Source organism: Gymnoscopelus braueri (genome assembly GCF_963280865.1).
Source record: "Gymnoscopelus braueri genome assembly, chromosome: 9".
Lineage (NCBI taxonomy): Eukaryota > Metazoa > Chordata > Actinopteri > Myctophiformes > Myctophidae > Gymnoscopelus > Gymnoscopelus braueri.
Genome location: NC_137610.1, coordinates 29429680 through 29455286, shown reverse-complemented (window position 1 = coordinate 29455286; position 25607 = coordinate 29429680). Strand labels below are relative to the sequence as shown.

The window sequence follows — 25607 nt, the reverse complement described above, 5'->3', positions numbered from 1 at the left end:
GAAAACTTTAGTTACTAGTTACTTTTCAGATATAAATTATGATATAATGAAACACACATTAACCACTTTAAACCTATTTTAAACCTAGGCTATTTGAAAATAGCAGATCTACAAGCTCACAACGCGTCGCATCGCGACGCGTTGTGAGCTTGTAGATCGGCTATTTTCAAATATTTAGTACTTTTACTTTTGGTACTTTAAGTACATTTTGATGCCAATACTTTTGTACTTTTACTCAAGTAAGTTTTTTATTCTGGACTTTTACTTGTAACAGAGTATTTTTATATTGCAGTATTGGTACTTTTACTTAAGTATGGAATTTGAGTACTTTTTCCACCACTGACAATATGTAGAGGGGGTCCCTGCTTAATCGTGGCCTGAAAAACGTTGAAGACCCCTTCCACTCCAGTCCAGTTGGTGGCGGTAATGCACCTCCAAGCTGGTTTACCAAGCCCAAAGAAGAGAAAACAACACACACACACACACACACACGTGTGTGACTGAAAGTTGGACCGTGATCTTCCTCCTCCACATCTCTCTGGATCTCAGCACAAATAAACAGGTAACGTTTAATCGGCGCTGGTGAGAAACAGCAGGTTTACCTCACACTGTTAACACGTGTAACTGCATGATGCTTATATATACACATTATACAGTTTTAGTGTCCAGCCACAGCGGCATGGACTAGCAGCTCAATAGCCCTGATACATAGTCATGAATGATCTTCAAAATAGTGTTTGCACTTTCTCCCCTTTTGGCCCGTACATCTACATAAACGTTCAGATTTAAAATATTAAGTGCTTACCCCATGGCCACGGATGTTAGTATTCTGTACGGGTCCTCAGAAGTACCCGTATATTCCGTATTGTTCAATAGAAAAACATTATAATCCGATCGGTGGCCATTTTCTCCGTATTTCCTCCATATGTTTTCAACCACGCGACCCTATCGGTTGGGAGGTGTATCGCACTCTGATGCATTATAACCGAAATGAAAAAAAGAAATGGCCACCAATCGGATTAAAATGATTTTTATTGAACAATACGGAAGATACGGGTACCTCTGAGGGCCCGTACATAATTGTAACATCCATGGCCACAGGGTAAGCACTTTATATTTGACATCTGAACGTTTATGTAGCTGTACTACATAAAAAAGGGGAGAAAGTGCAAACTCTATTTTGAAGTTCATTCATGACACACGGTCGTCTTGGATCCATGGCTACATGGGCTAGCACTGCTCAGCTCGGCCCGTGTTGTTGTTGTCGTTGACTCTGTTAGAAACTCGCTAGATTGTCAGTAAGGATTAAGTTACTTAACTATACATTTACTTGTTGTACCAAGTTCTGTTTAGCCACCAAAACGTCTTGGCGTTTCCCTCTTGAAATCTGTGTTTCCCAAACAAACACACAAGCTGCTGCTAATACCTCACTGATCTGCACCCCTGGGTTAAGTCATCATTATTTAACACGCTTCATCAATCAATGAAATGTAAATCCTTGTTAATGTCAGTATTACAGTGTAAAACCATGTAGGTCCATTTGCTTCCATTTTGTAAACTTGGATTTTACTGTGCAGTGTAGTGGGTGCCTTGCTTCCTCCTCTGCTATTTATGCTATGTATGTACATAGCATAAATAGCAGATAAATAGCTTTTTCCACCACAACTATGTAGTGGTGGAAAAAGTACTCAGATATTTTACTTAAGTAAAAGTAGCAATATCACAATATAAAAATACTCTGTTACAAGTAAAATGCCTGTGCTCAAAATGTTGCTTGAGTAAAAGTACAAAAGTATTGGCATCAAAATATAAAGTTATATATAAAGTATCAAAAGTAAAAGTACTAAAATGTTTGAAAATAGCAGATCTGCTATTTTTCAAATAGCCTATGTATAAAATAGGGCTAAAGGGGTTAATGTATGTTTTATAATATAACAATTTATATCTGCAAAGTACCTAACTAAAGTTTTCAAACAATTGTAGTGGAGTAAAAGTACAATATTTGCCTCTGAGATGTAGTGGAGTTGAAGTAAAAGTACTGAAAACTGGAAATACTCCAGTAAAGTAAAAATACCTAAAAATTGTATTTATAAGTACAGTAGTCCTTGAGTAAATGTACTTTCCACCACTGATGCTATGATTGGCATGCTATGATGATTATGCTGTAATTACCTAATCACAGTTGATGTATGTGATTATTACCTCCTTGCTTATTGTATGTCGCTCTGGATAAGAGCGTCTGCTATCTGCTAAACCAGTGGTTCTCAAACCTTTTCATGTCAAGGACCCCCAAAATGATATGTATTTGGCCGCGGATTCCCATCTCAAATATTTTGTTCCAGGGACCCCCAGAAACAAAGTTTTGAGTTACAAATGTTCGCTTTAGGGTTTGCACAAAGCAAAGTTTTGAGTTACAAATGTTCGCTTTAGGGTTTGCACAAAGCAAAGTTTTGAGTTACAAATGTTCGCTTTAAGGTTTGCACAAACTTTCAAGATCTTTAAAAAATAGCAGATCTACAAGCTCATAGCTTGTATATCTGCTATTTTTGAATAGCCAAAGTATCAAAGGTTAAAGCGGTTAAAATGATTGTGATGCTATATTGACACATTTTGCTGGGGACCCCCTTGTAACCCCCCCAAGGACCCCTGGGGGTCCCCGGACCCCACTTTGAGAACCAATGTGCTAAACTGTCATTGTAATCTCCTCTGTTCTTCTAGGTCGGTCCATATATGGCGGAACCAGAGCCCATGCTGGTGGTCCCCTCAGCAGCAGCAGCAGCACCAGTCGGAGAGAAGAGATGCTGCTCAGGAGACGAGGAGACGGATCCGTCCTCCAAGAAGAGACCCCGAGTTCAGGCTGACCAGAAGAACGGAGCTGCCGTGAAGAAGGAGGAGGAGGAGGAGGAAGAGCCAGAAGAAGAAGAAGAAGATGGAGGTGAAGGAACTGGTGGTGGTGCTAGGGAGACAGACGGAGAGACCTTTGCGGACATGATGAAGCACGGCCTCACAGAGCTGGATGTGGGGATTCTGAAGTTTGTCAGTGAACACAAGGGGTTCTCTGGTATCCTGAAGGAGAGGTTAGTGCCCCCGATGCTAACAAAGAGTGGTTTGTTTCTGAGTCTGGTCTATACTATGGTCTATGCTAGAGTTGTACCGATACCAGTATCGGAAAATCTGCCGATACTGCCTAAAATGCTGGTATCGGCGAGTATGCCAGTCTATGCCATTCCTATACCATGTAATTGTATCGACCGATACACAAGTTATGGGAATCGGTTATTGGGAAGTAAAAACTGGTATCGGTAGATCTCTCAAATACTTTGATACATCGGTGGTCGTGTGGCTTTGTGTTCAGGTACTCAGATTTTGTTGTGCACGAGATCAGCAAGGAAGGCAAGATGTCCTGCTTAGATGACCTCTCTATCCCTCCAGAGGCTGAGGTGAGATAACATAACATACTTTTTTAGAATATTGTCATTCATGTCTTTGTCACAGTATTTACAGTGATGGTCAAATTATTGATGCTCCAAATATCACTCAATTAAAAATGAAAGCTCAATCCAATTTCAACTTGAGTCAAAAAAACTTACTTCTACTTGAGGACAAAGGGCAATATCGGAATTTTAATATCATGGATTAAAATAGGTGACGCATACCTTCAAGGACAATCGGGTCCCAATGTCAGAAATGATCCATTACGTCTTATGTCTGTGCTGATACCATGATGTTACAATCATCTAGTGTCTGCAATGCATTGAGCAACTGGGCCCAGATGTTCAGTTATATTGAACCGCTCTGTGCTGCTGGGTTTTTAGGACGTTCCAGAGCCTGAGCAGCAGCAGCCCACAGAGGAGACGGAGGTCCTGACCGAGGAGCAGAAAACACAGCTTGGAGAGCTGCAGCTCTTCAAGAACAAAGAGGGCGATGTCTCTATAGAGGTCAGACTCCTTTTCTTCTTAGTTTCCCATGTGCCTAAAGGTCTTGTATTGCAAGGTTCAAGGTTGTGCTTTTTTTTTAGTGTGACATCATATGAGTCAAACTTATTTTTGTTCGGCTTCCTTCAGACACAGCGCATAGCTTTATTTATCACTTGGAACAATTTTATATACACACATACAGTAGGGGCTCCCATAACTAATCAACAAGTCGAGAACATGTTCAAGAGCACATGGTTATTAATGCAGAAGACAAATGGCCAGGTTTTACTCTTAATGTAACGGCATGTGTGTACCATTTTAATCCAACTTGAAAGCTCGTCAGCCACATACAGTACCAACCATTGGCTGTTGAAGAGAAGTTGATCTCAAGTGCAATGTTTGTAGGTAGTCGATGATACAAAGGAGAAGCGAACGCTCGTCCACAAAGCCATCAAGACCCAGTACCCTGGCCTGGAGACAAAGACGGAGGAGAGGGAAGGTCGCAAGTTCATAGTGGCCTACCATGCTGCCGGCAAGAAGGCTTTAGCAGGTAATTTTTGGAGAAGTGACCCGAGACCGTATCATTGTTCTGATGGTTTTCTGGTCTTCAAGGTCTTCTGTTAGTCTTTACAAATCTGCCCCATTGGACCTGATGTTTTTAATGTTTTAGTACAGTGCAATAGCAGACTGCACTGTGTAATTTGTAGTCTGATTTGTACCTGAACACTGCAATTAGTTGTTAAGCACTTAGCCCTATATAATTTGTTCAACGGGTTCGCCCAGGGTCTTTTTTGGCCCCCTTCTTTTTTTCCCTCTACACCAACTCTCTTTGCCTATGATAGCCAATCTACAAGCTAACACGTCGTGTTTCGATGTGTTGTGAGCTTGTAGATCAGCTATTTTCGCCGAATGTTTGCCTATTTATGACATGCCCAGAATAGGAACATTAGGGTTTGAGTGTTAAAGTTATTGAGCTATGGGGCATGGTAACTGAGGGTTAGATATGCCTAGACGGGGGCATCCGGGTGGTGTAGAGGGAAAACACTCCACCACCACCGCACCCGGGTTAAATTCCCAGCTGTGGACCGGGTTGAAAGTAATTGCTGATGTTTGATCGTGGGAACCTAGTTTCCTTGCCGAATCCCTGCTGATTGGTCGTTGATTAGGGTGTCTGTTCAGCGAAGAGGGGATCTGGGGAGTGAAACTCCTCTCTGACAGGGGAAAAGAAGCTTCTTGTGACTTTATGTGTATCGGAGGAAGCAGGTGGTTGTCGCCACCATCCAAAAGGGTTGGCAGTGACAGGTCGCAGAGTACACATGGGGGAATTTGGCAATGACTACGTTCGGGATAAAGTGGGGGAAGGACCTGGAAGAAATTCCGCTAATGTTCTTTCCCTGACGAATGCAAGGATTGGTAATGCTGCTCAACTCCCAAGTAATGGCTTGATTACACAAGGGATTTTGTTGCATGCCCCAATTATCTTGGTTGGTCAACTGCCTCATTGCATGTGGCTATGGTGGGGGGACATAGGGAGAGGGCATACCTTTGCATGTGTGGGTGCATGTGCATGGCCAAACACCTGCATGTTGCTAACTACAAGATATTAAAAAAAACATCTTGGATCTCAACCTTAAGTGCCTTAACTACAGGAGGAATTTGGATATATTTTAGTGATATGTTTACCATCATTGTATACAATGATGGTAAATTACGATGGTAAATTACGTAATGGTCACATTACGGGATACATCCCGTAATGTGCTTTGGTCCTCACTGGCATTAAGCCTGATTTATACTTGGGTTGGCACTGAAAATAGCAGATCTACAAGCTCACAACGCATCACAGTGCAATCAATGCATTGTGAGCTTGTAGATCGGCAATATTCGGATGCACTTCCAAGTATAAATCAAATCAAGCATTACTTCTATTCAGCATTGGGTCACTGCATCTGGGATACAATAAATAAACCCTGGCAGGGTGATACAAGGTGACAGGTCTTGAATCACCCAGAAGAGGTTTATTTTTGCAATAATGAATGGCTTATCATTCCGCTTATTACATGGCTACCAATTAAAGAAAATCAATAATTTGACACAAAATATAACAAAGAAGTGATGTCAGTTGGGGCCTAATAATAACGGAATGGCTTATGAATCATGGTTCGAGTGTCCGCCCTGAGACGGGACTGGCTGAGTCATACTAAAGACTATAAAAATGGTACCCAATGCCTGCTTGGCACTCAGCATCAGGGTTTGGATTGGGGTTGAGTCCCTGCGACATACTATGTGCAGAAGTTTCATCGTGTCCATTGTTTCCCAAGTACACTTACTTCATGAATGATGCAGGTCTTAACTTCATGTGGCCAGTCTATGATGACACCAGTCATCTATGACGTACTTATCTATTGACCATATCTGGGGGAATGTTTCATCCCTTTTTGACCACCTTTCACTTCCTCTTATACGTTTGTAAGATGAAGTACTTGGCTCTGAAAGAGGCTAACTTGTTATGGTAAACAGTCAAACAGTTATAATTGTCCAAATTTGGACAAACCGAACCCCTTTTGATTTCCATTATAAGTGGTTTGTAAGTTTTACTTCCATTATAAGTGATAAATATAAGTTAAGATAAAATGTATAGAACACATGAAAAACATTGTTGTGGTTCTACGTTAGCCTAGTGGCAGAGTTTGCTCAATAAATCAGAGCCACGCCGTAAAACGTGTGTTAGATTCTACGGATGGAACTTGGTTACAAGTAACGTTTCCATCCATTGCAGCGTAAACGGAGGCAGAGCATCGGTCTACTATTTAGATATAACAGAATGCAGTGCTTGCAATCAGAATCTAGCATTCAACCAAACCGTGTAATAAAATATTTGCTCAGACTGTCTGTAATGATGGGTCGTTGTCACATCCACCAGGCACCCTTGCTGCACAACCACTAAAACACTTGCTTTATTTTTTGCTGAACGTTCACCTATTATGACATGCCCACTGCCCAGTATCCACCTGTTTCCTAGGCTGTGTTTTCCACTTCCTGTCGATTTGATCCAATGAAATCCAATGAAACTGGTCAGATGACCAATGATATCCAATGAAATCGACAGGAAGTGGAAAACAGGTGAATTGGGACGTAGGGGTTCATGTGGTTAACACAACAGAGACCATTGCCCTGGCCTTTTGCATGAAGATGGTAGAACACCCCCCCCCCCCACCCATCGCCAGCTTGTCCATCAATCCATAAACACCTTTATCTTCAGTAACATTGTTCTATCCTCCTTTTGCTCTACTTTGGGTGGACAGAGTTGAGAACACCAACAGGTAAGAATGTATAGTCCACGGCACACAGCACAGGGGGAGATTGGATTATAAACATGGCTAATCTGAGATAGTTGAAATATGTACGGTGCTGTAATTAATGACAGTGTAGAGTTGGGTTTATTTCCATTCTGGCATTGATTAACCCATTCAATCCGGGAACGCGTCTGTGTCATTTTAAGATTTCTTTGGCTATAAAAGAAATGGCAGATCTACAAGCTCATAGCGCGGCACTCGGCGCGGCGCTATGAGCTTGTAGATCTGCTATTTTTTTAAAAACATTGTGAAAATGTGTGCACATCTTTGAATATATATTTTTTTAAACATTTGTAAAATATGTTGTTCCAGGGATCCCCAGAAGCAAAGATTTGAGTTACAAATGTTCGCTTGAAAATATATATATAAAAAGATTTCCACAAATCAAGCACAGAGCTTGTAGATCTGCTATTTTTGAATAGCCAAAGAAATCTAAAAATGACAGTCGGATGCTTTCCCGGTCTGAATGGGTTCAATTGTATTGCAAATCAAGACTATGCAGTACAGGGTTAAAGTCACAAAGTCTTTCAATGCTCCTGAAAAGAGTATGCTAGGTGCTGAGATGATGGTATTATGTATTGATTATCTTGCTTTTATTTCTATGTTTCAACTTTCTTTCCTTTTCTCCTTTTTTTTTCTTTTTCCATTAAAGCTCCCAGGAAGCACTCGTGGCCTAAGAGCCGTGGCAATTTCTGTCACTTTGTGCTGTACAAGGAGAACAAGGACACCATGGAGGCCATCAACGTCCTCTCCAAATTCCTCAGGTCTAGACACTCATCATCATCCTATAATTCTACAAAGCTCTGTGACTCTGTGTGTGCGTCTGTGTGTCTGTCTGTGCGTGCCCCACAAACTCTTCTGCCCGGTTCTCCTCAGTGGCTGAAGCAATTGATCTGCATTTGCACACAGCCATTGACCATTACCATGTGCACGCACTGAACACCGAGGACCGTTTTTCGCTTTCCCCAAATGTCAGCTGTTTATTAGCGCTTTTGTGTTTGCTGGCTCCCGGGTTGCCAAATCATGTGCGTGAAACAAGCGCCGGTGTTGCCACATCCGTGAAACAAGCGTGGGTGCTCATATCCCCCGACGGGTATGGTCTAGTTCACTGATGGTGAAATTGTATGGCAAAGGGGCATATCGTTGCTGTCAGGCAGAAACCTCTTATCTCCATATTTTTTGTGTTTTTATGTTTTTTTGTGAATTGATGCCCTACTTGATCATACTACAGCGTCACACCAAAATATCAAAAATGGCAGATCTACAAGCTCGAAATGCGGCGCCGAGCAACGCGTTTTGAGCTTGTCGATCTGCTATTTTTTATACTTCTGAATTTGAACCCTGAAAAGTAACAGTTTTGGACATAATGAGGTTTCCACCAGACAGAGACGATATCCAAACTGTGTGGTGGAACTCTTGGTTCTGGAATAAATTACCTGCATTTGAATGGATCCAATGTAGTTATTATTTAGACACAAGTTCTTGTTAATACTTTTCATTGGTTGAATATTTATAGAAACCCACAGACGCACTTGACCAGATTCCAGCTATTTTTGCACGAAACTCTTGCGGCATTCATTTGCAAAGCAAAACTTTTTAAAAAGTTGAAATATGGAGATACAAGGTTTCTGCCTGACAGCGACAATATGTATTCTGAGATGGCAGGTGACAATTGAATGAGACACTAGGCAACTTAGTGCAATATTGTAATGTTATGTATAATGTAAGAGTTCGATCCCCGGCTCCCCCTGGGTTAGTGTCGGAAGTGTCCTTGAGCAAGATACTTAGATACTGGGTGATTTGTAGTGTGCTTTGGATAAAGGCGCTATATAAATGAACCATTCACCATTCATTTTGTTTTCACTGTATGGCCTTCATGTGTACTGAATATGGATGTTTCTTGCTGCAGGATGGCTCCCACGGTGTTTTCTTACATGGGGACTAAGGACAAGAGAGCCATCACTGTACAGGAGATTGCAGTCCACAAGTGAGTGTTTGTTTTTATTATTTTTGTACCGCAAGGACCACAAATCGGCCCGATTATCCTATTAGCCTTCCTTTCATTTGTTTGGCTAGTTGCTACCTGATACTACCTGATGCTACAGTATACTGATTCCGAGTTTTTACTTTTGACTGTGGTCGCGCTATGCTGGTTATTTTTCATGATCACTTTCGCTTCCTGACTCCTTCAGACTCATTGGGTTCCGGTTTCATGACGCAGATTCCGTTTCCGGTTCTCATTTTTTTCCCGCGATCATTTTCGGCCAGAATAGGGAAAGTCACGGTTTTTCACACGGTATAAAAAACAAACTGAGAGGTCCACGTCTACTCTCTTTGGTCTGGGTGACGATCAGTCATCGTAGTCGTGTATCACATCGTAATTTAGCCCGATCAACGATTGTCAAAAATGTCAACATCCGGTTATGAGCCTGTTTGGGAGGGGGCGAGTGAGCCAGCGAGATCATCAATGTGTCGATTTGTTGCTCTCTACTGGTAGAACTGTATTATGGGTTTAAAAACCCAATCAGATCATTTATTTGAATGAAAAATTACAAAATTAAAAGATTAAAAAAAAACGCAAATTGCTGGCACTGGGGGAGTACTTTATGAAAATACTCTTGGCACTGAAAGAGTTAAAGACCTTTGCCATTCTCTTCCCCAGGATCACAGCAGAACGATTGTGTCACCTCAACAAGTGCCTCATGAACTTCAAGCTGGGAAACTTCTGTTATAAAAACCACCCCCTGAAGCTGGGAGAGCTGCAGGGTAACCATTTCACTGTGGTCCTCAGGTCAGTAGGTTTGGAGGGTCATATCTCTCAACAAAGTTGCCAGAAATGGAACGTGTTCTCACTGGGTGGTGGATAAACATCTCTTAAAAGGTTGTGATATGGATACATAATGTCAGTGTTGCACAAATACCATACTGCTGTTAATGCTTGCATCCTCTAGCCTAGGAGCATTAAGAAAATAGGTGTCATTGTTCATGTTCCCACAGCTCTATATGTTTTCTGCTTAACCATTTAAACCCTATATTATTGCCAGACCCAAGGGGTCGGCCTACATGAGGCTTTGACCCATTTCGTCCATACATCGGCATAAGAGTATGTCCATCTTGTCCCTTTTTTGACCATATATGGATAAGGATAATTCCTTTTAACAGGACGTTCATGAAAGTCCTTGCGGGCTTGTTTCCAATGAGGGCCTGTGAGCAATTAGGGGTTAAGAGTCTTGCTCAGGGACAAATTTCATTTCATCGACACATATGCTGGCGTGGCCTGGAATCGTCCCTAGGGCAACCAGGGCCTCTGGCTCCCTAGGCCGGCTCACTAACCACTCAGCTATGGCCGCCCCAACATGGACACATTCTGGGTCTGGCAGAACCAGGTCTCCTGGTCTTGTTTCTCCACACACTTGGTGTTACCTTGTCACTGCTGACCCCTACTGGTTGTCTCCAGACTGCTTGGTCCTATAGGGATGGGTATTGAAACCGTGTCATGTCATTCTGTACCGTACTGTGCGGGTGACGTGGGGTGGTGCCATTAGACACCAACTTCTCTTCTCCTTATTGCTCATGTTTCCATTTCAGGAACATCTCAGGAACAGATGAGCAGGTTGAGCAGGCCATGACTTCACTCAAGGCGACTGGCTTCATCAATTACTATGGCATGCAGCGCTTTGGCACCACGGCGGTGCCCACGTACCATGTTGGCAGGTAAGGCTGTGGCCTTGCATGCTGCACCTCCTGCTTGTCGACGTTTTAGATTAGAGATGCATACAGTATCAATTTCACACTAAAAGTTAAGAGTTCTGGTCAGATAGCCAAACGGACGATAATTGTCTGTTTATGTAGGCATAAACACCTCAATTACCTCCAGCCTTATACTTTGTACAGTATATCGTTCTGGATAAGAGCGTGATTATGCTGAATGCCGCATTACATGAGAAAGCAAACTGACATGATGTCTGTTTTATCACCTGAGCCAGAGCCATCCTGAAGAATGACTGGAAAGAGGTTGTGGACCTGATTCTGAAGCCTCGTCCTGGAGGTAACCCAAAAACCTTTCTTACACCTCCTGCTACAGCTTTTCCTTTTGAGTTTGGAGTGAAGGTTAAGGTTGCATGGCAGGTGTAACATGAATGAATTGTGCCATTGGTAATCAGTGATGTAAAGTAACTAAGTACATTTACTTAAGTACTGTACTTAAGTAAAACGTTTAGGTACTTTTACTTTACTGGAGTATTTCCAATTTTCAATACTTTAACTTCTACTCCACTACATCTCAGAGGCAAATATTGTACTTTTGCTCCACTACAATTATTTGAAAACATTTAGTTACTAGTTACTTATAGATTTTGATTATTATTACAAAACATACATCAACCACTTCAGCCCTAAATACATTTCGGCCATTTGAAAATAGACGATCTACAAGCTCACAATGCGTCGCATATTTTCAAAAGATTTTTTATACATATTACACATTTATTAAAAACTTGTGAAATGAAATGAAATTCTGCATAACGAGTACTTTTACTTTTGTACTTTAAGTACATTTTGATACCAATACTTTTGTACTTTTACTCAAGTAAATGTTGAATTCCGGACTTTTACTTGTATGTCTACATTGCAGTATTTTACTTAAGTAAAAAATAATTTAGTACTTTTTCCAACACTGTTGGTAATCGTAGTGTCTTTGTCCCTCTCTACCACCTGGCAGCGGAGAAACACTACATGTTGAAATGCAGGGAGGAGTGGGCCAAGACTCAGGACCCAGAGGCTGCCCTGAGGAAGCTTCCCGTGAAGCGCTGTGTGGAGGGCCAGCTGCTGCGGGGTCTGTCCAAGTACGGCAAGAAGAACATTATCACTGCCTTCGGACTGGTGGGTTCTCTATAGCCGATGACTCCCAGCTGATAATATATGATCCGTTTTTTCCGACCTCCTCCAATAGCATCCCGCTACCTCTTAGAAATCCCCAGGAACAAGTGCTGAACCAGGGGTGATGATAATTAATTAGGCCCCGACTCGGTGGAACTCAATTAAAACTCGCATCAAAGCAGCCCCATAACCTCTCTTCTTTTAAAACCACGCTCAAAACCCACCTCTTCAGACTTGCTTTCCCCACCTAATCTAGATTTTCCGCTAGTTTTACAATTCAGTTTTTAACCGATTTTAGTTCCATTTTGTAGCCCCTATTTTCTTCTAACTCTCTTATTGCTTTAAAGAAATACTTTACCCAAAAAATGTATCGATCAGTCACCCCATGGAGTCTTGAACTCATGGATATTTATTAGTTTTTGTCGCATTCTTAAGTCAATAATTTGATGACCAGCGGACCGGTAGGCAGCAGTTGCGGAAGGAGACACAAAAGAGACTCTTTGTGTCTCCTACCGGAACCACTGCCGGTCATCAAATTATTGGCTTAGGAATGTGACGAAAACAAAAAAATATCCACGAATTCAAGTCTCCATGGGGTGACTAATCGATAGAAAAAAAGTCATTTTGGGGGTGAACTATCCCTTTTTAATACAATTATTAGTATGTTATTTGTTGACTTTGAGTACCTAGAAAAGCACTATAAGTAAAATGTATTATTATTATTATCATGTGTTACCTGAAATATGTTAAATATAAAGGCGAGGGTTCGTTCTGTGTGGTGTGCTGACATGTGTTTTCTTCTACCAGATCCCTCGAAACAACCGCCTGATGTACATCCACAGCTATCAGAGTGTAATGTGGAACACCATGGTGAGCCGGAGGATTGAGGCCTTTGGCTTGAAGGCTGTAGAGGGCGACCTCGTGCTCAAGGGAGGTTGGTACTCAAAGGGTTTTACTGGGCTGGGGAAGCCCTGTTTTTATACTTCATCCTATGGCAGTGTCAGAAAACCGTTTTATCCAGGGAAAAAGTATTTCTTAATCCTTTTAACCCATTGAGACCGGGAACGCATCTGTGTCATTTTTTTTTATTTATTTGGCTATTTAAAAAATAGCAGATCTACAAGCTCATATGAGCTTGTATCGTGAAAATGTTTGCAAATCTTTGAATATATATTATATATATATATTATTTTGAAAGCGAGCATTTTCAACTCAAATCTTTGCTTCTGGGGGTCCCTGGAACAACATATTTTGAGGTGGGGGGGGGGGGGGTCGCGGACAAATACATATCATTTTTGGGGTCCTTGACATGAAAAAGTTTTGCTCCAGGGACCTCCCCAGAAGCAAAGATTTGAGTTAAAAATGTTTTAAAAAATATATGTTTTCTAAGATTTGCACAAATGTTCAAGATTCTTCAAAAAATAGCAGGTATATCTGCTATTTTTGAATAGCCAAAGAAATCTAAAATGATAGGGATGCGTTTCCGGATGGAATGGGTTAAGTGTTAATTGAGCACCTTGACTGCTGGTAGAGCCAGATAAAATAATGAAAGAAGAACCTTCCAAAAATTGCATGCAAAATGGCTCACCTTCGAAAATGAACACTGTATAAAAACATAAGCTGCACAATATATGTAGGAACACTGTGCAAACCCAGTAGCTCTAATAACAGGCTAATTTGTATGATGTCATGAAGGAAATGCTACAGTACTGACTCATCCTAACATTTCTGTCAACACTTGTTGACACTTGTTTATGTGCTCCCACATTTTTCGTTGCCTTAGCTATTTGTCTTCCTGTTATGGTTTATATATTTGATGCTTTTTGTTGTGTGTTTTTAACCTTGATGTACAGCACTTTGGTCGGCCTTTGGTCCTTTTTAAATGTGCTTTATGAATTAAATGTACTTGACTTGACACAAATTTCTGTCAAGGCACGGCTCATCTACTATCCGCAGAGGAGGCTGAGAGCCAGTCCATCCATGAGGTTGTGATGCCTCTGCCTGGGTTTGACGTCATTTATCCCTCTCACCATGGTAAGCTGGCAGTCTGTGTTATTTACAGGTTTTTTGTTTGCATGTATATAAGTGAGGCACAGAAATAACAGAACAACACAAATGCACGTAGGAGAGTGGAGACCTCTGCCAAGGCCTAAAAATCACCCCGGCTTTCTTGACAATTTACAATTGAGGCATTTAGCAGACACTTGTTTTCCAGAGCATCAGGGTAACTGGCATGGACCCTCGTCAACAAACAGGGTAAATAGTCAGCACAAGTAGTGAGTGCAAAGAGAACAATGTAGTGCAAATAAAACTAGACTGGGTAAACATCAGACCTAGCATCTGTCTAAATAACGTTATATATTTAACATTCTAAACATTTGTGTTAAAGAAACACAAATCAAAGTAACAAAAGTAGCCAACACATATCTGTAAAACTGCATCTGTCAAAAAAACAAGAAGGAACATAAGGAGGAATAGTTTTAGGATACATTTATTTATTATAAGTTTGGGATTAAGGTTGTGCAAGAGGGAAGGTTGTGGGGGTCCCCCAACAGTCGGTTTCTTCCTCTTAGGATCATGAATGGGCTCTGTGAATTTTGTTTCTGACCAAAGGGTCAAGAGATAATTTGAAAATAGAAAGTTTGGTCTGATGGCTGCAACAGAGGAAAGGCCATGCGGTCATCACAATCAATAGGGTTTGTCATCTTCAAACATGGTGGAGGTATTAAAGATACTATAAACCACATTTTTCAATACAGAAAAATTACATTGCACACAACTGAGTTGTACAGCTCAAACACAATTCAATAAGGAAGAAAACGACACTAAAATCTATAAAGGAAAAGCGAGAACATTTTAATGGACCTAATATTCAGTGTAGTAACTGTAAAGTACTTTGGAGTCAGCAAATACATGTTACCTACTATTGTGTTGAATTTTCACTGTTTTATTGTGTTTTATTAACCACTTAAAGGCTATATACATTGTTATATGTCAAATAAGAAAAAGCAGATGGCTGTGCGCATGTAGATTGGCTATTTTTAGGGAAAGTAGCAGATAGCTGTGACCTTGTAGATTGTTTTTGTTTTTTTTACATTTGCCTATTTTGGCCTATTATGACAAGCGTTTTGAGCTTGTGGATCTGCTACTTTTGATACTTTTGTGTGACGCTGTAGTATGATCAAGTAGGGCGTTAATTTACGAAAAGACACAAAAAAGTTAGAATATGGAGCTCAGAGGTTTCTGCCCTGACAGAAACGATATCTAAAATGCCACAGATGCTTTCCCGGATTGAAAGGTATAACAGCATATAGGCTTTCCAGGTCTAAATGGGATAAATAAAGCTGATGTGTGTTTTTTTCCCCCCTGGCAGTGGGTGCAGGCTATAAGGAGCTGCTGTCAGTAGACGGGCTGGATATTGACAACATGAGACACAAAGTGAAGGACTACTCTTTATCCGGAGCCTACCGACGCATCCTCATCAGACCCAGTGATGTCAGCTGGTTAGTACACCGCTTTTCCAAGTTTTTTCCAATTTCATTCATAAGATTATTGTGCCAGTTTAACAACTTTACAACCCGGTGTCCTTCTTTGGGGTCATTGTCAAACATTTTCAAGAATTTTCTAAAATAACAGTGCTACAAGTTCACAATGAATCGAATCGCAACACATTGTGAGCTTGTAGATTTGGGGATCCTTGGCATGGAAAAGTTTGGAACCCCTGGGTTATTAAGTATTAGGGGTGGAAAGGTAGGTACCTGGCTATTCCGATTCAGAGTGCTACGATTCGATTATATTCCGATTATTGCGATTAATTTACTTCCATTATGTTTTATTGATAATAAAAACAAATGGAAGAGATGTGTCACTGTCGGTCCTTTTTTGTAAAATGATGCTGACTTATAACAAGGCTTCTCAATATTCTGATAACCAACCAAAATCTAGCTGCTCCTCTGTGCAATTAGCAAAATGATGAAATTTCAGCATTGCGATTAATTTATGAATCGGTTTTATTTTCCACCCCTAGTAAGTATCACGGCCTCATCTGTAACACTGAAGCCTTTACAAAATGTGTTATTTTGCCAATTTTGATTTTTTTTTTACACATAATCCTGCAATTGAGACACTTATTATGGTAACAATGATCTATTACTGTAATTTACATTTATTATAATGCAATAAAATGTATCCATGAACAACATTACCTAACACTTTACTGTAACAACACCATTTAAGACTGTCCTGTTTGGCTATTTTAGCCTGATCAAATTCTGATCACTTATCTGAACATCTCATCACATTATATAAAGCTGTGGTTTTTGTCCTGTCTTAGGGAGATGATTCAGTATGATGACCCTAAAATCTCCCTGGTCCACACTGATGTAGAGAAACTAGACAATAAACCTGCTCCTGTCTACAACAAAGGTCAGTGCCAATCATTTTGTTTCGTCTCTCTCGTAAGTGAAGATGCATGTTCTCATTTATCCACTATTATTTGGACTCAAATAGAAGCTCATTAACCACTAAAATAGCAGATCTATAAGCTTGTGAGCTTGTAGATCTGCCATTTTTTGCTATTTAACACATTCCACGCCAGAGTTTAATCTCATAATGTACTCACCAGTGCCAACGTTTTATTGTTGTTTTTTTGTTTTATTCACGTCGCCACAGACTTGTTAAATCCCTTTTAGATCGAGCATTAAACTGTTTGTAAACACAGTGGCGATCCGACTGCGTCGCCCAGTGAAATCCCCTTCAAAAACGGAGCCGCCATCTTGTAGTTACAACGGTTTATGTTAAACAGCGATCAGCGACGAGAAAAACTACAAACGAGAAAATGGCGTTTTAGTGTCCGCTTTAGAATGGAGGCCGATGGGATCGGCAAAACCGGATCCCGGATAATTCCGACTCTGGTGGTGCTACAATGAAATGTGTCGTACCGAAAGTGAAAAAAAGTGCAATGTGAACTTTTAAAAAAAAAAGAAAAAAAAAGATTACGCGATTGGCATGTGGCGGCTTTAAATAGGTTCGCGTAGATCTACGCGATTGGCAGTCAATGTGTTAATGTGCAACCAAGTATATAGGGGTTTAAGTAGTTAAACAAAGCAACAATGGGTTGTTAAATCACAACAGCCTGTGCAGGAGTTCTTTAGAGCTGAGGCATTTGATTTGGAAACCCTGAGGCATCCTTGGAGCTTATTTTCTCCTCAAAAGAAATCAAGAAATACCTGAAACATCTGCACTCGAAATGCCTCCCTTAAACTAAATTAGAATTTGAATCTGCAAGAGTGACATTTCAATGCTCTTCGTCAGACTTGGGGAACAATGGGTTTTTACAACGGTGACTCTCTGTGCAGTATGTAACAGAAGTCTGAGGAAACGCAATGTTGCTCGAAGCGTCAACTCTTGCAGATTAAAAACACTTTTATATGTTTGTTTTGCAAACTTTCATGTTTTATCATCAATAAACATAAACATGTATTTAAGGAAAGGGTGGCACTCGGGAAAAGTCTGTATTAAACTAGGTAAACAGACTTTTCTGAGTGCCACACTTTCCTTATATAAATGTTTATAGACGACTAGGACAACGCACCAGGCAGTCAGAGTGCAATTGGATATCAGCAAACAATTCTTTTTATCATCACCATGTCTTCCTTGTTCTCCCTATCAGAGGGGAAGTATCGAGCCCTGCGGATGGAGTTCTCTCTGCCTCCCTCCACCTACGCCACCATGGCCATCAGGGAGGTGCTCAAGATGGACACCAGCATCAAGAACCAGACACAGCTCAACACCACGTGGTTGAACTGACACACCCCAAGCCCAGCCGACGTCGACCTGACCGCTGTTAACAAGCTGCAAAGCACAGCCGTCTACTGTGGCAACATGCATACATACATGCTGTGTGAGTGTAAAGTGTAGGGATGGGACCATATTACATTAATTTAATTATTAAAATTACAATAATTGCGATTAACGATATTATCGCGATAATCTAAATATGCTTAAAACTCAAAATGCCACTTTTTGTTAACCACTTGAATCCCCAGCATCCCTATTCTGGGGGAAACGCTAAAAATAGCAGATCTACTAGCTCACAACGCGAATCGATTTGTGTACAGTGAAATAAGACCGTTCCAAATTCGTTCTTTACAGGTCCGTTTTATGAAGTACAGAGGATTTAAGTGGTACTGAGGACAATTTCACGATGAATTAAAATCTCTGCGATACGATTATTGTGAGAGGTTTTTTATCACGATAGTTATCGTCCCATCCCTACTAAAGTGTAATGTGTTTGTGTGTGCGTGTGCATGGCAGTGTTCCTGGCGAGCTGCCGGTTATGAATGAAGCTATAATCCATTCACGCAAAAAAGGAGCACCATTTAGTCACATTATTTTTAGTTTGAAGTTTTTTTTTTTATCGGGACGTTTTCTCAAATAAGATGATTATTTTGGCAGGTTGTGCATAAAGAAGCATTTTAATTGGACTCGCGGTGCTCTCAGGGACCACCCATGGAGACGTCCCCCTTCTCCAAGATGTATAACTTGCACACGTGTATAACTAATAGCCACACACGGTATAAAACGTGCCGTGGTTGTACAGAAAAATGTACTTTTGTTTTTATAGGTGTACTTTTATTTGGACTGAAAACACTCTTCAAGAGCAAATAAAAAATGTTAAACGTGTATGTGATCATTATTGATTTATTTGTTGTAAGTGTTTTCATAAACCATAATTAAAAAAGGCAGCCTTCAGTAAAACATCATAAATACGTAATCATTGTCTCTCTCTTGTGGCCTTGAGATGAACCTGTCCTGGCAGCAACAGAACTGTTCTTTCCATTTTTGCACTCTCATCAGTCTGCCCTTTAACACTTGTGCACTTGTTTCTGGTCAGAGTTGGCTAGGAGTGCAATAGTTAATTAAACTAAGCGTTTTAATCAATTATAAAAGTGGTTTATCAGACTAATTGATTTAGCCAATTATAACAATTCTATTCGATTTTTTCACATTGATTAATTTACCATATAGAAGTAAACTTATTCTCTGCATGAAAAGGTGCTGTTTTGGGGTTAAAGTAAGTGTTAAATGGCGCTACAGTATGTTGTGATAGTAATCGTTGCTAGTGGATTGTCTCTACAGCTCTTTATTAAACAGAACATGCACGTTTACATTCCAGTACTAAGCACGGTCGCTTCTCAAATATTTGCATAGTTTGATCGTTTTGAATGTTAGATGAAGGAAGAGGCTAAAGCCTGAATTATGCTTCGTCATAACGACGGCACCGAAGTATGAATGGGGCTTAAATGTACGTATCGTAGTAATACTCCCGTAGCCTGCTTCTCTATTTTTTGGGGGGTAATTAATCGTAAAGGTAATTGATGGAATAATCACTAATGAGATAATCGATAGTTGCAGTTATAAAGCTGGCACTAGCCATCTAGTGCCCAGCTAGTGCCCAGCTGGCAGGATACAGCCCCCCCCCCCCATTCTTGTGTTTTTTGTCTAAATGTGATGAGTAACTCTCCTCCACCCTGGGATATGAAAGGCCTAAATTAAGCATTTTCCGACTGGGAATATTGTTTTAATTATAATAGGAATTATGCATGTCTTGTTGTACCAGAATGTCCATATACGTAGTGTAATATAAATAATGTTAGGGGGGGGTAAAATGACAGTGTCACTCACTGAAATAACTAGAAAATGTTGAAAACTTTGAAAATTTGTTATTTTAGGCTTGGTTTATCTATATTCTCACATTGGTGGTTATGTGCATCGTGTTTACTTGTATTTGCAGGAAGCAACACAATTCTCATTCACTTTTCTGCTACCTTGAATTGAAAGTGTTTAAACGTTAGCTACAGTTATGCATAGCTTACTCAACTCTGTGTTGGACTGAGTATTTACAAAATCATCATCTGGCCTCTTTGCATTGCTGGTGAACATCATAGCACTACACTTGATAAGTCACGTGGTAAAATGTAAAACTGTTGGGCTTATCTATCTTTTAAGAACAAAAGTACTACAGAGTTGTAGACTGTTCAGAGTCTCTGCAAGTGAGACGGTGGATACAAGCTCATTGTCACAGGGAGATGAGACCCGATCCATGCATGGGTTGAAATGATGACAAAGAGCCCACATAATAACAGGTGCTGAAGGTGTTTGGAACAACACAAGGCCCTTCAGAATTGCTACGGCTAATTTGTTTAACACATTGACTGCCAGAATTATTTCAGATTTTTTGCAGTTTATTGCCAGAGATTTTTCATTGAAAAAAAAAAAAGTACTCAGGAGCCGAGATACAGAATTTTTAAGTTTTAAGTTAACAAGGAAGTGGATGGGAGTCTAGATCTTCGAAAAATCATATCTCCTTGGTCTTTGGGTCACATTTAAAAAAAAAAAACGAGTTAACTCGTTCTTGGCAATCAAGTGATGGGTTCTAAAGACTAGTAAAAACGAGTTAACTCGATCTAGGCAATCAATGTGTTAATACATATTAGGTTTCAAATCCCAAAAGTCAAAGTTTCTCTGTGTGCAGTGTGCACACATGATGAATGGGGATAACATACACAGATCATGTGTTTGTATTCAACTACAGAAGTGAACACTGGATGTATAAGCAAAATCATCTATCACAACAATCTATTCAACATACGACTAATGCACATAAATATAGCTGTAAATAACGACCGAGACTTGGACAGAAAAGTGAGCTTTGAATAGTTTAATGATTGAAACATTGTATCCACTGCCTGAAAGTTGTATAATATGGACATTGATAATATCAAGGTAAAACCTTCTTTTGTGTATTTGTCATCAGATGTCCAACTCAGTGTCGTGCAGCCACGCCCTCGTCTCTGGTCCCACTTGGAGGAGGCTGTCCACCGAAGGTGGTCTATAGCAGTGGTTGTCAACCTGTGAGTCGGACCCCATGATTGTGGGGGGTCCGCAATACAGTTTTGGGTCATGGGTGCATGGGATGGCCGACTTTATAGTATCAATGTGCAACATTATTTTCTCACTCAACAGTAAACAAACCAACATACTAGTATAAGTGTCTACATGGTATCTGCACATTTCTATTGTGACAGTTTAAAGACTTATTATAATAAAAAAAAGACCATTACTGTGTCAAAAGTAATCAAAAAACTAAACTATAAAAGTCAAACTAAATTAAACGCCGGTCTACACAGTACAGTGGACAGGTGGTGATTATCTGGTCGGCTTAGGATTAGGTGGTAAAACCTCATTGTGGATCATGTTGAATGTTTCCTCCACATGGTCTTGAAGGGTCTTCAGTGGCATTTGAGGGGTCAGTGGGGTCACACAGTTACTGTAGAAGATCTGAAAGGAACCGCCAACGTATGTGACTTCCTGAAGGAAGTATTGCAAGTCCTGCAGGGACATCTCCTGAACCTGATTGTTGTCCTTGTCATTAAGGCCGTGAGAGCCAAACGTCGGGAACCTGGAGCGCTCCTCGGGCGGCGCGTTGCGATCAAAGTCGGGGCAGCAGTAGGCCGACCACAGGAACGTGGGTATGACCACCCGCTTGACGTTGTTCCGGCGGATGGCGCGCCCCGAGGTGGTCACTCCGGTCACCACGTACGCAGCGCCGCGGCAGTAGTTGTTCAGCCGCCTGCGGATCCTGTCCTCGTGGTCCTTCCACGATCCGATGTTGAACCTTCGGTCCTGAGGGACCACGTTGGTCAGGGTGAAGGTGGCGGCCTTGTCACCGGGGTTGTTCTGGTGCTCGTCCGGATTCAGCTGACCGCGCTCGTAGCCCACGGTGTCCGAGTAGTCTAAAAGCACGGCCTGGGACTCTTCAATTCGTCTCTGAAGGTCACCAACAGGGAAAACCTCCATGTTTCTTGAACCAGATGATATGGAGAGCTGGTAAGAAAAATCACCTATGAAACATAGACTAGAGACTCGATCAAAAAGTAGGCCTAAATCTAGAGGTGGCGGAAGCATGTGTCATTTTAGATTTCTTTGCCTATTCAAAAATAGCAGATATACAAGCTCATGAGTTTGTAGATCAGCTATTTTTTATACTCAAATCTTTGCTTCTGGGGATTCTACAAATGTCTTCTAAATCATCAACAGTTTTCTGAAAAACTCATGGTGCTATAATCAGAGGTTCTCAATCTTTTTCATGTCAAGGACCCCCAAAATTATATTTATTTGGCCACCGACCATTTCAAAAATATTTAGTTCCAGGGACCCCCAGAAGCAAATATGACTTAAAATATATTCAAAGATTTGCACACATTTTCAAGATTTTTCAAAAATAGTAGATCTACAAGCTTGCTCGTGACGCGCTATGAGCTTGTAGACCTGCCATTTCTTAATAGCCAAAGTATAAAAATAATGGTTAAAGTGGTTACACAGATGCGTTCCCAGTTTGATTCGGTTAAAAAAACGTATACTACGGGAATTCTGGACCAAATTAAATTAAAAAGGTTGAGTCATCATTATAGTGTACTAGTATAAGTCAACAGCTGCTTGATGCCTACCTGTGGTTCATACATCCAAGGAGCCTCCGTCTTTGGGGAGCCATCAGAACGCTTGAAGGTGTACGCAGAGTAGATGGGGATGAGGTCGCAGCTGTCGTACAGGGTGACAAAGCGAGGTTTACCTTTGTAATACTGGCAGATGATCTTCAATGAGTCGTCATTGAGTCCCTGAGGCAGCGTGCCCATGTACAGGAAGTCTTTACAATCAGAGGACAGTGTTTCCTGAACTTCTCCTCTCACCATCATCACCATGATCAGCAGACGGGTGAGGGTTTGAGTCCCTCCGTTGGAAAACATTGGACGGCAAACTGGGGGGAAACGATCCTCTTTAACCGTGTATTTAATCCCAGGGACAATGTCTCCTCCTGTGTGGGTTTAACTCCTCTGACTGGCACATTATGCAAATGTCTTATCATTTATTTTAATATTATGGGCAGTCTATCCAGTGGGAATAGCAGGCCCTAGTGAAGGAATATGGCTGTAATTTAAATATCTACCCTGGAAAAATATAAAGATCTTAAAGTAGGTACCAATTCTTGTATGTTATTACAGAAAATGTATAAGTTTATCCTTGTCTTGGAAAGGGGATGATAAGTGACTGTGGTTGACTGGCCTGGGCCGCGGCGTAGCAGTCCAGGCACCCTAAGCAGCAGTGCCAGCGACAGCGAGTCACCGGTTCTAGTCCCGATCCCGACGACCTTTGCTGCGTGTCACTTCCCATCTCTCTCCCCATTTCCTGTCAGTCTACTGTCCTATAAATAAAGGCAGTTAAAAAAATGTTTTAACTGTGGTTGACTGATAGGCCTACTGTTCACTTGGAAAGAAACAGGTTTGGTTTAAAAGAAGCTTGAAGATTTTGAGAAAATATGGTGACCTCTACTCTCTTATCTTGACAGGGGGAAAGGGAACGGACTGTGTTATTGATGAAGAACTACTGGGCCAGTCATCAATAACAACTGGGGAGGGCATAAGCGGGGGGTGGGAGGAGGGGTGGGTTTATGTGTTACAGGAGGTTATTGTACCTTATTTGTATTTTTATGTTCGACATCTGTGTCTTATGCTTGTTGGAAAATAAAAAGAAAAGAGCACATTAGTGATGGCTTTAAGTAGTTAAGCCACATAAACAAAGTGGTCGGATATACTGCCTGTTTTGAACTGTAATCACACAGTGTTATAGTTTCAAGAAAGAAAAGACTTTAGTTGACAAGGGAGAAGCTTTGAATTCCACTTCCCACCACCCCTCTTGGCCTGCCGTTTCCCACGGCAATAATCAGACCCTGGTTTAAATGCAAGCCAGTCTGTATTTGCCACTCCTTTCTCTTGCCTTCCATTTATAAATAAAGCTGTGTTTGTGTGTGCCTGTGTGTTTGGGGGTGGAGTCTATTTACCAGCTTTTCCAGTGAAAGAAGACTCTGGAATGTTTCTGAAACTGTTCCTATAACAACAGATAACTGGCTGACCCCTGCTGCCCTGCTGGAAACAAACACTTCCTGACTGTTGACCAGTGGCATCTATCTATCTATCTATCTATCTATCTATCTATCTATCTATCCGTGATACAAGACTGGTCATATATATGACCGATGACGGTCTTGATCCAAGGCTATCTGTCTGTCTGTCTGTCTGTCTGTCTGTCTGTCTGTCTGTCTGTCTGTCTGTCTGTCTGTCTGTCTGTCTGTCTGTCTGTCTGTCTGTCTGTCTGTCTGTCTGTCTGTGCGTGCCACTAAAGACAGTTTCATGCTTTATCCTCCCAAACACTCCTTCCCTGATCATCTTTATTTCAAGGGAAGATATTTTCTGTGTACTGCTTTACACAGAAAGCATTCTGGTTTACAGAATGATTTTGCATCTCATTTGATGAGACATCTGAGACATCTATGTACATTTTTGCTTTGAGTCTCTTACGAAAATACCAAATAAATTGTCAAACACAGCCAATATGCAATCAGTAATGATTTGAACCATAACACTTTAATATATTTCAATGTAGTGGTATATCATATCACTATATTGACCATGTGGCTGGGTAGAGACAGAGATTGCCCTATACAACTAAAACACTAAATCAAAAAGCAGTTGCCTAAACAACCGATCACGTCCGTCAACATTCATTCATTGTATCCTGTTGAGGGGCGCTCCTGTAGTCGATGCTTAGCAACTAATCACAACATTTGTGGTCTGTTACCAGGACCTATGCTGCATGCATCCACCTCTATGTGCCCATTCCTATCTGTACTATTAAGATAAGAAGTAGAAAATGAATGTTGAAATGTTTTGAGCAGGACACTGTTGTCAATCCAGGAATTTTCCTAAAGTGTACCTTTTGTAAATTGAATAAATGGGATGCCAAGTCACAAGTAGGCTACTTCCTAGTGTTTTTATATGGTAATGTAGTTGATCAACATAAAAGACAGGAACTAGTAAAACACTAGTTTGTTAATGTTCACTTCATAAAAATAGGATGTAAGTTTGCTTTTATAACAGGATAAAACAGTACTGTGTGCAGTAGACCTTGTCAGTGGATTATTGCATTGTTACTTGATAGAGTACAGCTTAGGTCCAAGTGTATTTACTCTCAGCTACTGATATTCACAAACACTGCAACAGGAAATAAGGAAATAGCTACTCAGGTATATTTTTATTAAACCGAGTCCTTGAGCTCATTGCAGTCTCATGCTGAGGAGATATTTGTTCAGCCTGTTCTCTTCCTGAAGACAGTCATGAACACCACTTAATGTGATGTCTCCAACAGCAGGAGAGGAATTAAAGGCTGTTCCATGCTGTTACAGCAGAGTGAATGGAGAAGTGGAGGTCTTGACAGGAGCTTTTCCTGTCAAGACATTTGTTGTTTGTTAGCCAAATGGGGAGTGACAAGGCACGGCTTGGTGGTAGGTAACCTCCATGGTGGTTCAGCCTGGGACGTGAGCTGTCATAGCCGTTCTGTC

The 25607-nt window shown here is 40.9% G+C and overlaps 2 protein-coding genes across 2 annotated transcripts; one reads left to right on the top strand and one right to left on the bottom strand.

Annotated features, from left to right (window-relative positions):
- The first annotated feature begins 476 nt into the window (after positions 1–476).
- On the top strand, positions 477–18835 carry LOC308091441 (pseudouridylate synthase 7 homolog). Its single transcript, XM_080437061.1, has 16 exons — positions 477–562; positions 2719–3077; positions 3356–3440; positions 3816–3938; positions 4323–4467; positions 7926–8037; positions 9183–9260; positions 9936–10064; positions 10862–10987; positions 11260–11321; positions 11994–12154; positions 12959–13085; positions 14084–14185; positions 15525–15654; positions 16485–16576; positions 17823–18835. Exons 2-16 carry the CDS (start codon positions 2731–2733, stop codon positions 17957–17959), a joined length of 1956 nt encoding a protein of 651 aa, XP_080293187.1. The 5' UTR covers positions 477–562; positions 2719–2730; the 3' UTR covers positions 17960–18835.
- A 2072-nt stretch (positions 18836–20907) lies between these two features.
- On the bottom strand, positions 20908–23017 carry LOC308092148 (endonuclease domain-containing 1 protein-like). The gene is made up of 2 exons (XM_080438001.1): positions 22663–23017; positions 20908–22039 (listed from the first exon to the last, which is right to left on the bottom strand). The coding sequence occupies exons 1-2, from the start codon at positions 22957–22959 to the stop codon at positions 21362–21364; spliced, it is 975 nt and encodes a 324-aa protein (XP_080294127.1). The 5' UTR covers positions 22960–23017; the 3' UTR covers positions 20908–21361.
- Positions 23018–25607: the final 2590 nt, after the last annotated feature.

Excerpts from the sequence above, each read along its gene's own strand:
- LOC308091441 (XM_080437061.1), top strand. The coding sequence starts at position 2,731 with ATGGCGGAACCAGAGCCCATGCTGGTGGTCCCCTCAGCAGCAGCAGCA. Across the intron at positions 10,988-11,259 it reads CCCACGTACCATGTTGGCAG|AGCCATCCTGAAGAATGACT; the intron begins GTAAGGCTGTGG and ends CACCTGAGCCAG. Across the intron at positions 14,186-15,524 it reads CATTTATCCCTCTCACCATG|TGGGTGCAGGCTATAAGGAG; the intron begins GTAAGCTGGCAG and ends CCCCCCTGGCAG.
- LOC308092148 (XM_080438001.1), bottom strand. The coding sequence starts at position 22,959 with ATGTTTTCCAACGGAGGGACTCAAACCCTCACCCGTCTGCTGATCATG. Across the intron at positions 22,040-22,662 it reads CTTGGATGTATGAACCACAG|CTCTCCATATCATCTGGTTC; the intron begins GTAGGCATCAAG and ends TTTTCTTACCAG.